Here is an 18,547-nt window from a genome sequence, read left to right on the forward strand (position 1 = left end):
TGCCGTTCTGAGGAGCGAATATCACGCTGAAATTGTTCAGCATTTCCAAAGCTGCTCCGTTGTCATGCGGGCTGGGCTCCAGTCCAATCCTCCGTTATGTCTGCGTGTGCTGAATGGGATCGGCGAGCTTTCTCTGAGCGTTAGGAGCCCCGGAGTTACTCATGTCCTGGAAGTTCCCCTTAAAAGACATGTGTGAACGGCAGAAAGAGATCCAAACGGGTGTCCTCATGGAAGAAAAGACAGCCCGAGCCCAGCTCCGAGGTATTAGGCAACACCCAAATCCCAGAAAAGCCTTGATAAGCCCACGGATCTTTTTAGACATGCAGTCATCCTCTCCTGAGACAGAGGCACGGCCGTCTCTTAGGCTCAGCTTTTTGATTTTTTTAACATTTCTTGATGCTGCTGCTGCTAGTAAGCAGGCTGCAGGGACTGAACTCAGTCGGGCTCGTGCCTGGAGCTGTTGGCTGCGGACTCAGACGCTCGTGTCCAGCTTTGCTTCCCCTTCTGGGAAAGCCCTCCCCTCGTGCTGCTGAGAAATCTTCGTGGCTGAGATGCCCAGGGACTTTTGAACCGAAAGGGGCTAAAATTATTAACCTTGCTCGTTAATTGTTCCTAGCAGCGGGTTTGGCTAAGCATTTCTGTTGTTTTAAGTAACAGATGGGAGGACTTTGGGATGAATAACAGCCTTAAATGGAAAACAGCCTTACTTTGGGCTCCAAGTCCCAGTGACTCAAGTGGCACGGCGGTGGCCTCGGCAGGGATTGAGCTGGTGCTGTTGGCACACGTTCACCAGCACTCGGGGCTTGTTGACAGCGGCGCTGAGTGACATGAAGTGTGCTCAGGAGGGCAGGGAGAGGCTGCTCTAACTCCGTTTTGTTTGTTCCAGGCGATCATCAAATATTTACAAGATCAAGGAGTTCTTATCCTCCTGACCTCCTCCGCGTTGGCACGGGATGATGGTAATGCACGGCCACCTAGGAGCCAACACTTGGGCTTAAATGACCTGCCCTAGTGTAGAGGACGGGCACTTTTGTTGTTTGTTTTTTTTTTTTTTAAACAAAACCTGTCGCTTTACTTCACAGGATTCGACCCCAAGGAGCCTGTCAGCCTCCTGGCCCTGTTTCTGTTCACCTCGTCCCGAGCAGTGTGCCTGAGAGGTAGGGAGGTTCTCTTTGCTGGCTTCAGATGCCACATTTTGGGTGCAGAATCTTCAGTTGAGGGTTCTAGCAGACATGTTCCTCTTGAAAAGCTGATTTCTCGGCTCAACACCACCTACAGCTTTAGTGCAAAGGGTGTTAAAAGAGGAGATGAGTCCCATCTGTTCAGCCATGCTTCATTTTTAAGCTGATGTAAACCAGGTCTCCGTGCTTTGACCCTTCTGCACATCCTTGCCCCTTCACAGGAGGGGCAAAAATAGTGAAAAATAATTGCTTTTCTGCGATTCTTGAGTGAAAAATAATCGCTTTTCTTCCTCTGAGTTGGTTTTCAGCAGGATCTGCTCCCTGCACTGTGTCACATAAAGGGGTAAAACATCACGGCATTTGCTGGAGGTGATGTGTTTTGCTAAACCAGTGGGGAAAAAAGCCTAAAATATAAGTTAATTGTTCTGCTGAGATAACAAATGCAACGGGCTCTGTGAAAGGTCACTGCTGGCAGGGGGAAGAGGGGCAGGGAAGGGGATTTGCTCCCTTCAGGGCATTTGAGGGAAGCAGGGAGATGCTGTCAGGCAGAGCCACACTGCTTTGCTGCCATCAAGGTGAAGCACAGCTCAAGATGACCCAGTTTGAACACAAATCTCCAAATTAGAATGAGTTTCAGCATCCGTGGCATTTGCATTTTCTCTGGATCTTTTGGTTTTGTGGAAATATTCGCTCTCCAGTTTCCTCTCGTGGACATAAAGTGACTGCCCAGCTGGCCCGGACGGCTTCATCTGCACACCTCTCACTTCGTGTGCTTCCACAGGAATTCTCCTGGCCTTGCAGATCCCCGAGCAGGATGTAAACAGGGGCCTTTTGCTCTGTGTAACTTCTGGCTTGCTTTTTGTTGAGTCATCCCAGGGACAAGCCAAGAGACCGCTCACGCCAGCACACCCTGGTATTTCAGTCTGCCCGGGTGTGCGATGACTGGCGTTGCCAGTGGAGCTGGACAGGACATTCCCAACTCCCCTCCCCGGAAGATAAAAATCAGCAGAAACGTCAAGAGAAGCTGCCAGCACTTCAGAACACAGGTTGCTTTGTCCTTTTTGAGGTTTAACCTGCAGCTATAAACTTTCTCCTTCGGGATCCGCACACGAAGTGGGCTTGTAAGTCTTGTGAGGACGCGATGGTAACTTGGCAGTGTGAGCTGCAGATGTCTTTGAGGCCTGAATTCAGTCTGTGAGGCTTTAAGGGCAGGCTGCTGGTGGCTGTGTTAGCCTGGCAGCCTTTCTCATTTCTTTTTTTAGGCAAGGGAGAGAGACAGGGATATCCAGAGGCAGCCTGAAAATCCAAACTCCCGGGACAGGCCTGGGATCAGGAAGGTTTTTGCTGTGATGCCTGAAGCGAGGGCATAAAGTTTGGTGAGGCCAAGGGGGAAAACACGTGGAGATAAGACTGAAAATGGGAACTGACCACTCAGATATCCATCCCCGCAGCAGGGAGAGGAGAAAATACCAGAGCAGAGGGGTTTGGTTAAACAGGAGCATCCTGAAGCAGAGAGGGCACAAGCGGCTGCTTGGTGGGAAGCTCAGGGGCTGTAGCAGACGTTGCCCGGGGCTCACATTGATGCCAAAGAGGAGGCAAAGTGTGGGCAGCCAGGGAGCAGCTGGCAGTGAAGTGAAGAGGCAGGGGGAGAGGATAACGTCGAGCAAAATGCTCCGTGTTGTTACGTGACACGGTCTGAGCTCTGATGGCTTCCAGATGTTTTCCCTCCGGTGCCAGCAGCGCTCCCACACGTGCTGTCCCGTTTCTTCCTACGCGAGTGGCGTAACCCCAGCCAGCCGTGACTCTCCTCCGGGACCGAGAGCTCTCCTCGCCGGGATTATAAACAGTTCTGCTTCGTGGCTTCTCCTTTCTCTCAAGATAAATACGTCAGGGTTTGGGGGATAGAAAGAGACGGTGACCGAAGACAGCAGCGGGATGCGAAGAGAAAAGGAGGTGAAGTACAGATGCGTTTGAAGCCACTTGGCGTGGAGTGGAATCCTGAATAATGTTTCCCGTTTTGGAAGGAGCAGCCTCGCCTCGGAAGGCGTTTTTCTTCCTGTCCAGACAGCTCGGCAGGAATGTAGGGCGGGCGTAACGAGCCCGGCGTGCCGCAGCGTCCCCGAGCCAGAGGAGGAGGCAGGCTCGAAGGGACACCCGGGTTTGCTGGTAAGGAGGAGCAGCAGTGCCAGCACCAGGCAGCAGCAGAAAACCACGCGTCTGAGGAGGGGAGAAGAAAGCCAGGTTCCCTCAGGCATGGCTAGCTGGAAAGGGAGGTGACGAGGAAAGATGCTGGGGCTGGCAGCCTGGCCCTGCAGCCAAAAGGAAGCTCTGAGTGGTGACACACACGGGCCAAGCCTGCAAGTGCAAAGAATCAGACCGTCTGCAGCCTCGCAGAGGGTGAAGCTGGACAAATCTTGCTTGTGCAGGGAAGGCAGGCCACCAAAAGGCTCTCGGGGCATTTCTGGGTGCTAAGGGGATGCAGGAAGAGAGCCCAGCACAGAGCCACGAGGCTGGTTAAGGGAGAGGAGCATCTCCCTTCCGAGGAAAGGCCGAGGGAGCTGGGTCTCTAGTTTGAAGGAGACTGAGGGGTGATCTTGTGAATATTTATAAATATGAAAAGGGCAAGTGTCAGGAGGACGGAGCCAGGCTCTCCTAATGATAGGACAAGGGACAAGCTGGAACGTGGGGGGTGTTCATAGGGTGAAATTTCTTCACGGTGAGGGTGAGAGCACTGGGACAGGCTGCCCAGGGGGCTTGTGGAGTCTCCTTCTCTGGAGACATCCAAAACCTGCCTCGATGCATTCCTGGGTGACCTGATCGAGGAGTTCCTGCTCCAGCAGGGGGATTGGGCTGGGTTATCTTTCAAGGTCCCTTCCAATCCCTAATATTTGGTGGTTCTGTGCCATCATTGTACCAAACAGAACCCATTCCCACCGTGCCATCCACCAGCCTGGGCTCCTTCGAGCCTTGGGACTTGTTCCTGTCCATCCTGGTGAGATCTAAACCCACAGCTTGGATGACACCACACACCGTACGTGGTAGGATGTTGCTCCTGCTGAAATCAGTGACAGGCAGCTCCTTTCAGTAGGACCAGGCCTCCTCCAGCTTTATAAAATCCCCTGGGTGTTCGTACTATCCCTCAATCTGCTTCTTGCCTTTCCCCATCCCGCTCCAGAGCACGAACTCTGCAGCTTCGTGTGCTCTGCGTCCACCCACGCCAGCAGCAGGTAGGGATGGAGCTGCTGGGGGTTGCATTTGAGCAGGAAACAAACCCCACGAGTGGTCTGAAAATGGTGGTAGTCTAAACACCCAGCGTGGGCAAGCCTAAATTCATGCAAGTTTAAAGAAAAAAAGCGTTTTCAGAGCTCTGACTGTCCTAAAATTGCTAGAGCGAGGGGACGATCTCGCTGTGATTTCCTGCAAATGGGGCTAGCGGATACAACGGGAGTCTTTCCTCTTCATTTAATTCCTTTTTGACTCCCACATGCCATTTTTTTTTAACCTTCAGCAGCGACAATCACCTCTCAAAGCAGGACGTTGTCCCTGGGGCCAGCATCTAATTCTCTTAGCATCTAATGGTGAGGTGACTTGGGGGGGGTTTAATCCTTTTGTAAGACGAGTGAAAATTCTTTTTCTTTTCCTCTCCCAGCTGAAGAGCACGATCCGAAAGATGAAAGGCGAGGGAGCGACGTCTCCTTAAAAATAGCCTCGGTTTTGCCCGGCCTTCGCTATGCCTTGCAGAAAGCCACCACTTCTCCCCGGGGGGACGCGCTCAGCACCGACGTGCGGATCAAGCAGCACTTCCAGGAGTATGCAAAGCTGGAGCAAAAGGCACAGCACACCTCGGGCCAAAACGACGACGCTCCCTGTCCTTCTCACCTGCCACCAGCCAAGGATGAATGCACTAAATCCCCGACAAAGAGCTCCGAGCAGTCTTTCTGCCAGCTGCAGCATTATCTCGCCGATCCCAGCAGCTACACGCTGGAAATGTCGGCTGCCTTAGGGTGTTTGGCTGGGGCTGCTCCTTCTCTTTGCTGCAGCTCGGAGGCTGCACGTAAAGGGGACTGCCCTTTGGCTCTGCCACCGGACCCGGCTCCTCCTGTACCAGCAGAAGTCAAACTCGAAGGTGAAAACCCAAAGCCCACCGTTGTGGGGCTGGACTGGAGTGGTGAAGGCTCCCCAAAAGACGTTAGCTCAGCCAGCGAGCTTTGGATGCAGCAGAACAAGAGGAAATCCAGCCAAACCGCTGGGACCAGCACCGGGAAGAAATGGTCACCCCTCAAGATGCAAATCCATTCTGGGGGGGACAGCAGCAGGGACAGGAAAGCGACCAAGAAGAAAATCACCTTCTCCTTTCCCCAAAAAACGGGGCTTACGGCCAGCTCGAGCGAGCCCATGCTGAAATTAGCCAATTTAGAGTTTCCGCACAGAAGGAAAAGAGGTAAGTGCTGTGTCACAGATCTGTAGCCGTGTCTCCGTGCTCCCTGGTTCAGCCTGGAAAGAAAAAGAGGGGGATTTCAGTGAAAATTCAGGTGGTGGATCACACCCAGCGATCTCTGCATCTCTGGAGACGGGTGGGGACGCCCAGGGGGTGCACAACAGGGGCTGAAGGCAGCTCTGATCCACAGGCCATCGGGATCTGCCCTGCCCTGCTCCTGCTGCCGTTGCTGGTGGATCTGCAAGAGGTTCTCAGAGAGGTAAAGAAGTACCCTAGGGGTGCCGGTGTGCCAGGCAGGAATAAAATTCCTGAAGATCACCCATTCTAGGTCAGGAAAACGGGTTTCTAACGAGCTGAAGAAGCGATGCCTGATTTTAATAAGTGCTTTCTGATCGTTTGCATCAGTAACCCGTTGGATCAGGAGCACAAATCGAGTTGATGAAGACCATTCTGCTGCTGCTGGTCACTTCTAGAGCAGTCTTTCCACATTCTTCAACTGAATATCCTGCGATTGTTGGTTTTTTAATCTGAGCCTGTCCCAAACGAAAAGAACTGCCCTCCCTTTTCCTCGCTCCAGGTGCAGAGGTCCTGTCTGCAGAATTTGTGCACAATACCCAGCCTGAACCTGCCCAGAAGGAAACCTCGGCCCCCGACAGCCCTGGCTTGGAAACGAAGAGGCCGAAAACGCTGAAGAACTCGGACCTGAAAAAGGTTCCTGCTGCTGAGGCCAGCGCAAAGCCGCTGAAGAGTAAGGTGATAAAAAGCGTGGCGAGCAGCCCGCTGAAACCGGCAGCCAAAAAAACAGCAGAAAGCGGTAAGAATGCTGTTCCCTGCGGAAATGTTTGCTTTAAAAGTAGAGCCAGCAAACACCCGGGGCAGGTCGTGCCCAGGTGGTGGTAACAGCACAGGCAGCGGCAGCCAAAAGGCCTCACAAGGTTTAGGGCTTTAGGGATTAGGGTCTGGGTTGGGGTCTGCTGCTGCCCTGCACCCTGCAGGCTCCTGTTACACCCTCCCAGCACACACGAACCAAACTCATTTGAGTCCTTTACTAAGTTTTCAAAATTTTCTTCCTTTTTATAATTTTAATTCCTTTTTCTAAAATTTTTTTGAGCCCTTTTCTAATCTCAGTTGGCACCCTTGGCAAACCGCTCAGGGAAAGTGCTGGGTTTTAGCTGCTCAGCTCTGAAACGGGTGAGGACAGGGCGTCGAAACCTCCGCTCACAGCCAGCACCTGCCCAGGTTTTTAGTCCATTTTTTAATCCAGTTGCTTTAAAAAAAAAAAAAAAAGAGTGGAACTGTCACACCTTTCGCAGACAGACTGCAGTGGGTTTAGGAGGCAGAGTTGGATAGTCCCGGAGTGCAGCGTCTGCAGGTCCTGGCTGGGAGTCTGCTTTTAAACTGAGAGCCAGTATTACGGTGCCAAGATAAATGGTGGAGCAGCAGTTGTTTTTTGTTAATTTGCCGCGTTTTCTCACACCTCAAGCTTTGATGTCCTTCCTCGGATCTGCGTCTGGGTTTTTTCCCTCTTCCCGGCGAAGCGGGAGGCTTTCAGGACTGGTTTTGCCACCCTGGCTCTGTTTGTCTGCTTTTCTTGCTCTTTTATTGCCACGTTGCTGTCAGACTTCCTGATAACGTGGCGGTTTTCATCGGCGGGCCTGTCGGGTGCTGCTCCTCACTGCGCTTCAGGGGCTCCAGGATGGGTCCTGAGCTGGGTTTGATTCACCCGGAGGGCTCTGTCCACACTTCTGTACCTAAATCTAAAAGGCTGAATGCCAGGTTCTGCCAGAAATGCAAAATAAGAGCAGTTAGCAGTGAAAAACACTCAATTTATGGGTTTTTAGAAGGTGTTAACCTCCGTTAATGACTTCATGCTTTACCAACACAAGCTTTGAGCCAGGGTGAGGGGTGTTTTTAGTACCAAAAACTAAATGAAAGGTTTACTTGCTGTGCTCTGGCTGCCTCTGGGAGCCCCCAGGTTTCTGCGTGTGCCCCGAGGGGCAGCTCAGGGGCAGGTGATGCTGTTGAGGTTTTTTTTTTTCCTGTCTTTTAGAGGGCTGAGGGGTTTGTTTTAACCGTGTGGGTTATTGCAGACACAGCACGGGGTTTCTTCCGTGGCGAGGGGTGCAAGTGTTCAGACTAGAAGCACAAAGGAATAAAAAAAACAGATTCATGAAGCACTTAAAAACATCTCAGGTTGTTCGTAACTGCCCAAACTGCACAGGGACAAAGGGAAATTTCCTTCCCTTTGGATCCCGGGCCATTTATTTAGGAGGATTAACCCCATTCCTGAAACCAGCTGGATCCCAACTCTGGATCCTGCCGTAGCAGCCATGCCTGGCGTGACCACAGAGGTTTTGGGGTTATTTTGGGGTTATTTTTGTGTGTGCAAAGTCAGTGTTGGGGAGGCAGCTTTTTCCTGCCAAAACAAGGCCTTTAATTAATTGCGATGTGCCGGACACCACGGTCCCTGTCTGAACGCCATTTGTTAGCTGTGAAATCACAGAATTTCACAGAATTTCACAGAAAGCCTGCTCCGAAGCCCTCCTGGAGGCAGAACTGCTTGCCCTTCATTTATTCCCTTTTTTTTATTTCAATGCAGAGGGGAAGGAGCCGTTCGCCACCGTTCCGAGCGAGTTTTCTTCGCAGAGCCCCGCGGCGGAGAGCCAGATGGGCGAGATCTACCCAGGTGCTCCTGCAAGCCAATTTTTTGATCCGAAGGGGAACGACTACGAATCCCACGCCCTCAACTTGCTGGCTGACCTGGCTCTGGGCTCTTGTATTCCTTCCTTCATCCCCGGGGACAGCGGGGCGATCTCCTCGCCCTGCAGCCCACCCCGTGACCCCGCGAAGGAGCAGCAGGGCCTCCGCAAGCAGAAATCCTCCCGCGCTGCCTCCGACCACGAATACCACAGGGTGGACAAGCTGGCAAAGGGAGCTGCCTCGCCTGGCAAAGCGTCACCCAACCTGAAGCTTCCTCCTGCTGCCAAAACAGACCTAAAAGACCCCCTTCCCGGGGAGAAAAACCCCGGGATTGCCTCGAAAAAGATCAACCCCAACCCCAACCCCGCGAAAACCCGCGCCTTGCTTCCCAGGGAGACCCAGGAGGCCGCCGAGGCCAACAAGCACTCCTTCATCTCCTCCGAGCACTCCTACGCCTCGCTGCTGCCCGAAAACCTGAAGAAACCTCCCTACCCCAAAACCACCTCGTATTCTGGGCCGGCCCTTGCCAGAAACGGGACGAGGGGCACGCGGGCTGGCCCCTTGGTGGGGAAGGTGCTGCCTTTCCGCCACCAGCAGAGCAGCGCCCACCCTCAGCCTCCCGCCGAGGCCACGGCGGCGCGGTGCCGGGGCTGCCTCCTCTCCCCCAGGCTGAAGGAGGATTTCGCCGAGAGCCACAGCGTGAAGAGCAGTGGCAAAACCCTGCAGGTGACGCGCCGCTGGGAGGCCGGCTACCTCTTCAGCTCGGACAGCAAGTACACCAACGACGAGCTGGAGAAGACGGTGATCCGCGCCCTGCACGGGTGAGTGAGCCTGGCAGACCTCCTGCAGGGGATCTCTCTTGCTAGAGCACTTGTAGAATGGGTTTTCTGTGCTCTTTTTGTGTTGTTTTTTGCGTGATAATTGCCCTTTTCTCAGTGCTAAAACCCCGTTGTGTTGTGCTGAAGCTTGCTGTGGCTCTGGTACCCCGAGCCATGCACCCAAGTGCTTGTTTCTGCTCTCAACCCATTGCAAACCACATCGAGTGCTTGTTTCTCTTCTTTTCAACCCGTTGCAAACCACATCGAACGATCTATGACACATCTGGGCACTCGCAACCCTCCTTCAGTGGTGCTCAGCACCTCGGGGACCCAGAAAATGAGTGACCTGGGTCAGCAGGAGGGAGGAGGAGGGGTTGCAGCTCCCCCTTTCAGGCTGTGTTTGCTTTTTCTCTTCCAGGCCCTGGGACCCTGAGCTGCCCGACGACGTGGAGGAGATGAAGCTGATACTTCACATGTGGGTGGCTCTGTTCTACAGCAAGCCCAGCAAGGTGCTGAGCAGCCGCAGGAAGGTGGTGGAGCACAGCAACCCCAAGAAATTCGTCTCCTTGAACAGCACCGGGGACTTCCTGGAGCTGAGCGACGACGGCGAGGATTGTTTCGGGTCGGAGCCGTGCCCCGTGGACTCCCAGTCAGAGCCTGAGCAGGCTCCTAGCAGCTCCCTGGATCCCAGCACGCGCTGCCAGGGGGTTTTTCGCCCGGAGGAGAGCCTTGCAGACAGCACGGTGTCGTCTTCTTCAGGGGAGCTGCCCCCCGGGGAGGAGGAACCTTCCTCCACGAGCTCCGAGAGCCTTTCCCTCGCTGACCGCGCTGCTCGGAGCAACCTGGCGGAGAAATGCAGGCAGCTGGACCTTCCCGAGGAGGAGCACGGGTGTGATGGCTCGATTGCTGCTGCGGTAAGAGCCTGGGGGGCGGCCACGATCCCTTTTTGTGCTCGTAGGAGCGAGAGGAACGGAGCAGGAGGGCTTGTGGGTTCTTTTGGAACCACGTAGGGGGGTCCCCAAAGCAGGGCACGGGGAAGTCACCCAACAATTGGCTGCCCCAGGTGACAGCCACGCACCCGCACCCAGTTTTATCATAAAAAGGCTTCCAGGTTGGATGTCCTCGTGGACTGAGCTGGGCTCTGACAGGAGTTATCTATCCCTGACCAAGGGAGGGACTCGAGGAGGAGGAATCCCAAAAAATTAGAGCAGCGAAAGCTCTGCCGTGCCTAAGGCAACACAAACACAGGGGTCTGCTCTCCTTCCTGACTGAGAAAAGCCCAGTCACCGAGACCCAGCGTGGCTTTTTAGCACTCTGAAGGTCTCTGTAGCAGGGAGGAAATAAGGGATTGCTGTCCACGGTGCCATCACAGCTTGCTTGAGCAGATAAACCCAGCAGAAATAAGATTCTGTTCCATATTCTGGGCGCTGTCTGATGACTTCTGCACAGTTTGGTCTCTTTTTAAGCCTCTTCACGATATAAACGAGGTAGAAAGCTTCAGACCTGGGTGTCTGTGGGCTCGTTGTGGGGTGAGGACTCCACCTGGACTTATTTTAGAGACAAATTTGTCCCCGCAGATGCTGCTGGGGTGCTTGCACTGACATCTGAGCATTTCAAATAATCCATCTCCGTTCCTGCCTTTGCCTCCCTTGAGGATTAACCTCTGGATTGTGTTTTTTCAGGTGGAGCTGTCCCGGGAGGGACAGAAGGATGCTTCCATCACCCCCAACCCCTCCAACGATACCTCCACGTCCCCAGCTGTGCTGGGCAGGGAAAAACCACGCGACCGAGCCCTGAATTTCAGCCCAGCTCCCCAGAGGACGCCGCACGGACGTGGAGAGCAGCCAGAGAGTGGGGCCTCTTGTTCCACGTCCTCAGAAGCAAATCCCAGCACAGCAAAGCCCGAGGGGCTTGGCGGAGAAGGGAGGGCATCACAAGACCCCTCAGCACGTCCAAAAATCGAGGAGGAAGAAGTGGAGGAGGGAGAAGCAGAGGACGAGGGCTCTGGGCACGGCAGCACGGGCGTGGGGACCTCTGGGTTAGCATTTTCTGGAAGAAGTGATGTCGACGTGGAGCAGCAGCCGGTGAATTTGGCATCCCCAAGGGATTTTGGGGTTCCCGGAGAGGGTCCTGAGCCCATCCCTGCTGCCTCAGCCCTTCCCCGTGAGGACAAATCGATGCCAGCCCTATTTGGGACCGGGGCTGCCTCTCGGGGGCTCTCTGGCGGCACAACCCCGAGCGCGGACGTGCTGCAAGAGCCCTGGGGAGCTTTGGCCACCCCAGGTGCCGAAAAAAACAGCACCACTTTGCCACACGAAGCCACCCCGGCCGCTGTGGGTGACAGCAGCTCGGTGCCACCTGCTCCGAGCACACATCTTGGTGTCCCCACAGCCGGTTCTGGAGCCGGAGAGGCGCTGCGGGGTGGTTTGGGGCAGGAAAATGAGGATCGTGCGCCCTCTGCAGAAAGCCTGCTGCTCGTTGGGAGCCAAGCTGCTGCCACGGCTGGCCTGGAGGCACAGGGACAGGCACAAAACTCGTCCCCTCCTGGCTCCAGCTCTGCCTGCCGGGCGTTTTTGGACAGAGCAGCAGCTGTGGGGGCAGCTCCGGGGGTCCAGGAGGCCGCGGCGCTCGTCCAGGCTCCGCGGAGGAGCAGCCCCGGAGGGAGAAGCTGCCTTCCCCAAGGGTGTGGAGGTGAAATTGGTGCTGAGCTCGCTTCGGGGAGCTCTGGGGAATCCAACCAAGAGCAGAACAAGGCTTTGGTGGAAGGGCAAGGTGGCAGCACCCCTGCCAGCCACCCCGATGTTTTGGGGGAGCCCTCAGGAGGTGGTGACGGCCACGGCTTTGCCTTCGACTGTACAACCTGGGCAGGGGACTCCAAACCAGACAGCTCATCCCTGGCTGCCTGCACGGCCTCAGCTGCTGCTCCCCTTGTCCAGGAGCCTCCCCGGGGTGCAGACGCGGGTGCCCCTCGCTGCTTTTTCGGGCAAAATGAGCGGGGAGCAATCCTGTGCCCCCCTGGGAAGCCCTGCGAGCCGGGAGCCGCCGCAGAGCTGAGCGCGGCCGCCGAGATCCCAGCACCAGGCAGCTCCTTAAAGCCTGGATTTGCAGGAGAGGTGAAAAAAGACCCAGGTCTGTGCCGGATGGAGCCAACAGAGAGCTCTCCACGGGGTGTCCTCACGCCTGGTGAGGTGGAACCTGCTCCTTGTTCTCCTCCACGCAGCCCTGAAGCGGTTTGGCACGGCGCCGAGCCAGAATCAGTCCTCGGCGCGCACCCCGACACGAATCCAGCTCCCTGTGGTGCCACCACACCCTGCTTCGGGGGACAGCAGCCCCCAGGAGCCTGCCACACGCGTGCCACCCCCCAAATCCGGGCAGCAGGCGTGCTGGGAAGCCACGAGGAAGACTCCGAGGGAGGAAGCAGCATCCCTCGTGCCAGCCCGGCGGCTTTGCCAGCAGGATCGGTGCCACCACGGGGCGAGTACGAGGCCGAGGAGCCCGGCGTGGTCACTGATCTTCATCATGCTGAGGTGGAGGGGGAAGAGGGAGCAATCCCCGTTCCCCCCTGGGGGTGCTTTGCACCGATTTCCCCTCCTCTGACCCCATCCAGGGGGGCAAGGACTAAGCACGACGACTCCTCCTCCTCGCCGAGCGAGGCCTGGGGCTCCCCGAGCCCGGAGGAAAACCTCAGATGGGCCGAGCCCGGCGAGCCCAGCGGGCTGGAGGAGGCCAGCAGCAGGCAGGTGCCACCTTACGTCAATATTACGGACAGCCGGGGGGTCTCCAAGGATTTCCTCAACTTCACGGTCACCAAAAAAACCCAGCGGGGCAGGAGGGGGAACGAGCGGCCCTCCAGGAGACGCCGCCCTCGCGCGGGGACGTCGCATTTGCTGAGGGCCCTGCTGGGGCCGCGGAGGGGCCGGGAGGAAATCACCCAGCACACGTTGGACATGGAGCAGCTCCGCTTCCACTATAAGCTAAACCAGATCCTGAGGCGCGGGCGACCTCCCCTTTCTACCTCCGAGAGCATCTTCCCACGGCACCGCTCGCTCCAGGCGGCCTCCGAGACGTTCCCCGGGCAAGAAACTCCCCTCCCTCCGTCCCCACGGAGCAGGAGCCCTCTGCAGGTGACCATCCTGCCCTCGACCCCGTGGCCGGATGGTTTTGGCTGTCCCCAACCGCACAGGGACCCGTCATCCCGTTGCCCCCCGTGGCACGAGAGGTCCCGAAAACGAGACCTCGCCGCTCCCTTCCACCTCGGCAAGCTCAAATACGAAAAAACCCCGCAGGAGGAGCCGCCGGGGGCCGCCTCGGCCATCCTCAACGAGTGCCCCCAGCTCGACGGGGTGATGCTGAGCGGGGTCGAGACAAGAGGAGAGGACAAAGGGAAGGGCTCGGAGGGCGTGGAGGATTTCGGGGATTTGGTGGCGGAGCTGTGCGGCTCGCTGCGGGGCCGCCTGCGCAGCGTGGCCGAGGGGGCCTGCGGGAGCCCGGGGATGTTTTACCTGGTGGAGACGGGAGAGGAGCCTTTCTTCGCCAGGGTGAAGGTAAAACTGGGCGGGGAGGAGGTGGCGCTGGGTGAGAAACACATCAGGTGGAGCAGACAAAGGGCTTCAAGCCCTGATTTCACGCCCCACATCACGGCCGGCTCGTATCCCACCTGCTTTCCCCATATTTTCCCCCTTTTCCCTCTTCCCTGCACATCCTGGAGATGCAGAGGGCTTTTTCTCTGCTTTTTCATCCTCTGCAAGCAGTCGCAGCCCCCGCTGTCCTTACCAGCTCCCGGCTCTTCCACAGCTCTGAAGATATCCCTCGTACAAAACCTTCAAACCTACAAAATTTCTCTTTTTTTTCCCCAATTTCTCAGACCCTGCTGAAGAAAGACGGCCACGTGGAGATGGAACCCCTCAGCTTCTGCAGCGCCAAACGCCCGGACAGCGACCGGCTGCTGGTGGTGATCAGGAACGAGGACATTTCCTCACACATCCACAAGGTAAGACCCGAAACTGCTTTATTTTTTTTATTTTTTTTCTAACCAAAACTTGGAAACAACGAATACCAGGATCCATTTTATGGGTTTTTAAAGTTTGCACTGAATATACCTGTAAATTCAGTTGGCACTCCCTGGAAATATGCTGTTACTTACACGGTAAGAGTGGTGCTTCTCAAAAATCTGTTAAAAACAGCTATTTTCACATCACAAACCAAGTCAATTCTGCTTTTCTGCTCCCTTTCTGATCTCTGCCTAACCCCACTTGGAGCAGCCCAGCTCAGACGAACCCAGCTGAGCTTATTTAGGCTAATGGAGCCCCCCAGATGAGCTTTGGCTTGTGGGCTCTGGGGAATAACGAGCCACCTGCAGCTCCCCATATCACAGCCACGGTTTTGGGGTTGAGCTGCGGAGATCTGAGCGTCGGGGTGACGCAGACAGAGGACGGGGTTGGATCCTCAGCTTGTCCCCCCGCGGATCGAGCGTGGCTGAAGCTGCTGGCGCTGACGTGTGGCTGCCTTCGAGCAGGTCCCCTGCCTGCTGAGCCTGAAGCACTGCCCCAACGTGGCGTTTGCCGGCGTGGACAGCCCCGAGGACATCACGGTGCACACCTACCAGGAGCTCTTCCACACCGGTGGCTTCGTGGTGTCGGACGACAAGGTGTTGGAAACGGTGACGCCGGGTGAGTCTCGCTGCCACCCCCTGGGTGCAGGCGTTCAGGGTCAGTTCCCAGTTCGTTTTCTGACGTCTGCTTCCAAAAACATCCTCTCTTCCTGCTTTAATTGGGATTTTTTAATAGTTCCCTTCGAATCGGTGCCCAAAACCCTGTCTGGATGGCGGGTCCAAAATATTTAGGTGCTGGCGCAAGCACATTGGGGGCCAAAACCACGAGGGGCTGGAGCTGGGGACGTATGGGATGCTCAGCCTATAAAGGGAGGGCAAAAAGAAGACTGTTATCTTCATCTGCTGCTATCTTCATCTCCTCCGTGGTGTTAAAACAGCCACGCTCCTGGAGATAGATGCACGGTGACGGGACAGGCTGCCCGCTCACCCTCTGAGATATTTAGGGGGGGGAAAATTGACAGCAGGTGGGTTTCCAGCCACTGGGACCGAATCCCAGAGAGGCTGTGAAGCTGAATCCCTGCAGATATTTGCAGCTCTCCCGGACAAAGCCCTGAGCACCCTGTGGTGGCCCTGCTTTGAGCAGGGGTCGTGCTCCTGGGCTCGTTTCCTCCTCAGTCACCCTCTGGCTCTTTGCTGTCTCCCCAGGCCAGCTGAAGGAGGTGGTGAAGGTGCTGGAGAAGCTGAACGGGAGCGGACGGTGGAAGTGGCTCCTGCACTACAAGGAGAGCAAAAAGCTCCAAAAAGACGTCAGGTGATGGCTCCGTCCTTCTCCTTTTGAGCGTGGCATCCCCTCGGCCTGGGGATGCGGGGAGTCGGGTGCCTCTGCTCGGGTTTTGGCCTCTCACGAGATAAAATATGAAGATTTTTGTTTGCGTGAGAGCTTTCCCCGTCACGGAGGGACCACGAGCGTGGAACTGTCAGCGTCTGCACGCCAGCAAATAATTCGTGCTGGATTTTTGATCACCTGAACAAGAGGGAGCAGCAGGAGGAGGGACCTGGAGAGGAGCAGCTGGCCCCGAATGCTGCCTCTTGCACGTGGGCCCGGATGAGGCAGAGCCCTGGCGGCTGCCTCCTGCACCCCGCTGTGCCTCCAGAAGGCAGTTTCCCCCTCTCTTTTGGCAGACGCACGCTCCCCGTGTGTGTGACAGCCTGCGAGAGGCTGAGGAAAGGCACAAAATGAAGCTCGAGAAGCTGCAAACCCAGCTTGCCCCAGTTAGCCCAGTCACACAGGCACTGGGAGCTCAGGGTACTTTCCGGGGGCCTCCCTCTGCTTCTTTGCCATTTCCTTTTCTGCCCCATCCCTCGTGGGAGTGGGGGAGCTCTGAGAGAGGCCCCAGGATGTTGCGGGGAGCGTCTAAAATCAAACCTTGCTGGGAAAAGCAGAACTTCTCCCCGTTCAAGGCTATTTGCCACAGCAGGCGTGTTCAAATGATGCTGTAGGAAAAAGAGAAGCCGGCTCATAATGTGCTCGTTAAAACGTCCTGCTTTTATCCCGGCTGAGCTCAGAGGGACGTTTTTACGAGGCAGGCTGCCTTCTCTAGAGCTAAACCGCTGGCCAGAAAGGTCAGCTTTCGAGTAACGACCTCGGAACAAAGAGGAAACCAGTCTGTTCTCACCGAGCTGAGAGTGCTGCAGCAACGGGGGAGGAAGCTCAGATCCTCTCTGCGCCAAGCAGTTGGTGATAGCACGCAGAAATTGTTTCCAAGACCTGGTTTTCAGTCCTCCAGGTGTTTCCTTGCGCTCAGAGCAAGAGTTTTCCTTGCGCTCATCGCTGGCACACGTGTAGCATCCCTCAGCTCTGTTGTGGTGTGGGATATCGAGTTAAAAAGTACCCACGAGGGTGGAAAAAGCATTTAAGGGGGAAAAGCCGGCCCCATCCTGCCTGCTTGATCCCTGGGCAGGAAGGGGGTGCTGCCCCTCGCCCCTGGCTGCTTCACCTTGCCCCTCTCCCCGCAGATGGGACACCAATGCCCAGAAGAAGAGCTTGATCCTAAAATCGTGCCAGGGAGCCGAGCTGATCGAGGTGCTGCACTACCACGCCTGCGACTCCCGCGCGTCCCCCAGCTCCGAGTACGTGAAGTGTTTGTTGAACCTGCAGGTCCAGCACGTCAGCGCCAGGTTCGCCGTGTACCTCACGGGTAAGGACAGGCTCCGGGCGCCGTTCCTGCTGCCCTCAGCCCCCCAAAAACTCAGTGGGACGGTGCAGTGCGGGTGGGACAAGAAACGCCTTTATTTTCACTCCTGTTTCTGTCAGAATCACTGATTTGAGGTGTGGGTGCGGTGTGGACGGTCTCACGGTGAATCCGTGCTGTAAAAGGCAAAATGAACAGATTTTTTTGGGGAGGTCTGGTAAATCCTGGCAGGTTTTCGGGCCTGTGGCTGGCTTTGTGTCACGCTCTAAGCGTGGCTTGGCTTGGTTGCGAGGCGCTGTCATGAAATCTGCTCCCATTTGCAAAACAGAATAACCGCGGTGGGATTTGGGGGGCATTTTCTCTAGGTCTCAGCACAGTTCCCGGGTGCGTGTCTGACTTTGTGCCGCTCCCCCTCTTGCAGAAAAGCCCGGCGCCAGCAGGGAGCTCTTCGAAAGCAAAGGAATCCTTGTGGCCGACGTCAACACCTTCCTTGGGACGGTGCAGAAAGTGGCAGCCCCGTTTCGGAGAAGCTACTGGTAAGGGAGAGGAGGGGGAATTTGGGATCGACCTCCTTTTTCCCCCAAAAAAAGCACCAAATTGTGGAGAAACGGGATGAAAACACACCGGGAGCAGCTCCTGGGTGGCTGCAGCGAGCTGGGGTCCCAAGGGACCACCTGCAGGACCCTGAAACCTCGGTGCTGCTGCCCGGAGCCACGAGGGGAGCGGGGCAGTGACAGTGACAGTGACAATGCCACCTCTCTGTCTTGCAGGTGACGATGGGCTCCTCCCCGGGTCCCCGCAGCGCTGCTGGGGGCGTTGTGATCCTCTGCAGGTCCAGCCCCCGCGTCCTGGCGCCCCAAGCAGGGGCGGGTTGGCTTCAGTTCTGTACATAGAAATTATTTAAAAATGGCCAAGAAAGCCTCGCGGGGGATTTTTTTCTTCCCCGCCATCGAGTTGGGCGTAGGGCAGTGGTTACGTTCGCGTTACGGTTTTAAGTTATTGCGGTGGTTTTAAGCAGTTAGAGCAGCTGAGAGGGGAAGGAATAGGAACACGGAAGGAGCAGCGGTTTCCCTGAAGGTTAGGAGCCATCGGAGCCGGCTGTAGTAAAAGCATTTTCCACGTGGCCGTCACTGTACACAAGATGCATGCGTTCGAAGCTGGGGGGGGGTGGGGGGTGGATGTCTTAAAAGCTGTTCGGGGACCAGTGCCCGGCTGTCGGGGCAGCCGGCGGCCTCTACACTACATTTGGAGTCAGCCTCTCGGTACCATTTCACCGCTGGGACTCGGGATGCTTTCCAGCACGGGGAAGTCTTGTAAATGCCGGAACAAAACCCTTTTATTTATGGTAGGTCAAACGAACACACACCACGAAGAACAACAGCGCCGAGGACCTTTGCGAGAGCCCCTCCGTACGCACGCGGAGGCCGCGGTTGTCCTTCGGTGCTTTGTTTTTTTTTTTGTTTGTGTTTTTTTTTTTTTTTTTTTTTTTAAGTGTAATGACGTGAGAAGCTGTGTACAGGATGACTTTGTATAGAGTTTGTCTATTAAAACCTGAAAACCTCCCCGCGTGGCTGGTCTCTGGGTCGGGTGCTCCTGCTCCCAGGTGGGAGAAGCAGCCCAGGGGGAAGGGAAATTTCCCCTGCGGCCACCACAAGAGCCTGGTGCGG

The 18,547-nt window shown here is 56.0% G+C and overlaps 1 protein-coding gene across 1 annotated transcript in view; it reads left to right on the top strand.

The window, feature by feature from the left end:
• TASOR2 (transcription activation suppressor family member 2) overlaps nucleotides 1-17,790 on the top strand; it is a 33,462-nt gene extending 15,672 nt beyond the window's left edge. Inside the window, exons 13-26 of the mRNA XM_082770638.1 lie at nucleotides 887-959; nucleotides 1,083-1,157; nucleotides 4,831-5,622; nucleotides 5,810-5,878; nucleotides 6,197-6,433; nucleotides 8,219-9,140; nucleotides 9,556-10,051; nucleotides 10,820-13,681; nucleotides 14,002-14,127; nucleotides 14,653-14,806; nucleotides 15,394-15,499; nucleotides 16,705-16,886; nucleotides 17,302-17,416; nucleotides 17,651-17,790. Coding sequence (XP_082626764.1) covers nucleotides 887-959; nucleotides 1,083-1,157; nucleotides 4,831-5,622; nucleotides 5,810-5,878; nucleotides 6,197-6,433; nucleotides 8,219-9,140; nucleotides 9,556-10,051; nucleotides 10,820-13,681; nucleotides 14,002-14,127; nucleotides 14,653-14,806; nucleotides 15,394-15,499; nucleotides 16,705-16,886; nucleotides 17,302-17,416; nucleotides 17,651-17,654 — 6,213 coding nt within the window. The 3' untranslated portion in view covers nucleotides 17,655-17,790. The remainder of the gene's footprint in view (nucleotides 1-886; nucleotides 960-1,082; nucleotides 1,158-4,830; nucleotides 5,623-5,809; nucleotides 5,879-6,196; nucleotides 6,434-8,218; nucleotides 9,141-9,555; nucleotides 10,052-10,819; nucleotides 13,682-14,001; nucleotides 14,128-14,652; nucleotides 14,807-15,393; nucleotides 15,500-16,704; nucleotides 16,887-17,301; nucleotides 17,417-17,650) is intronic.
• The last annotated feature ends 757 nt before the right edge of the window (nucleotides 17,791-18,547 follow it).

Source organism: Aythya marila (assembly GCF_965140915.1).
Source record: "Aythya marila genome assembly, chromosome: 1".
NCBI lineage: Eukaryota > Metazoa > Chordata > Aves > Anseriformes > Anatidae > Aythya > Aythya marila.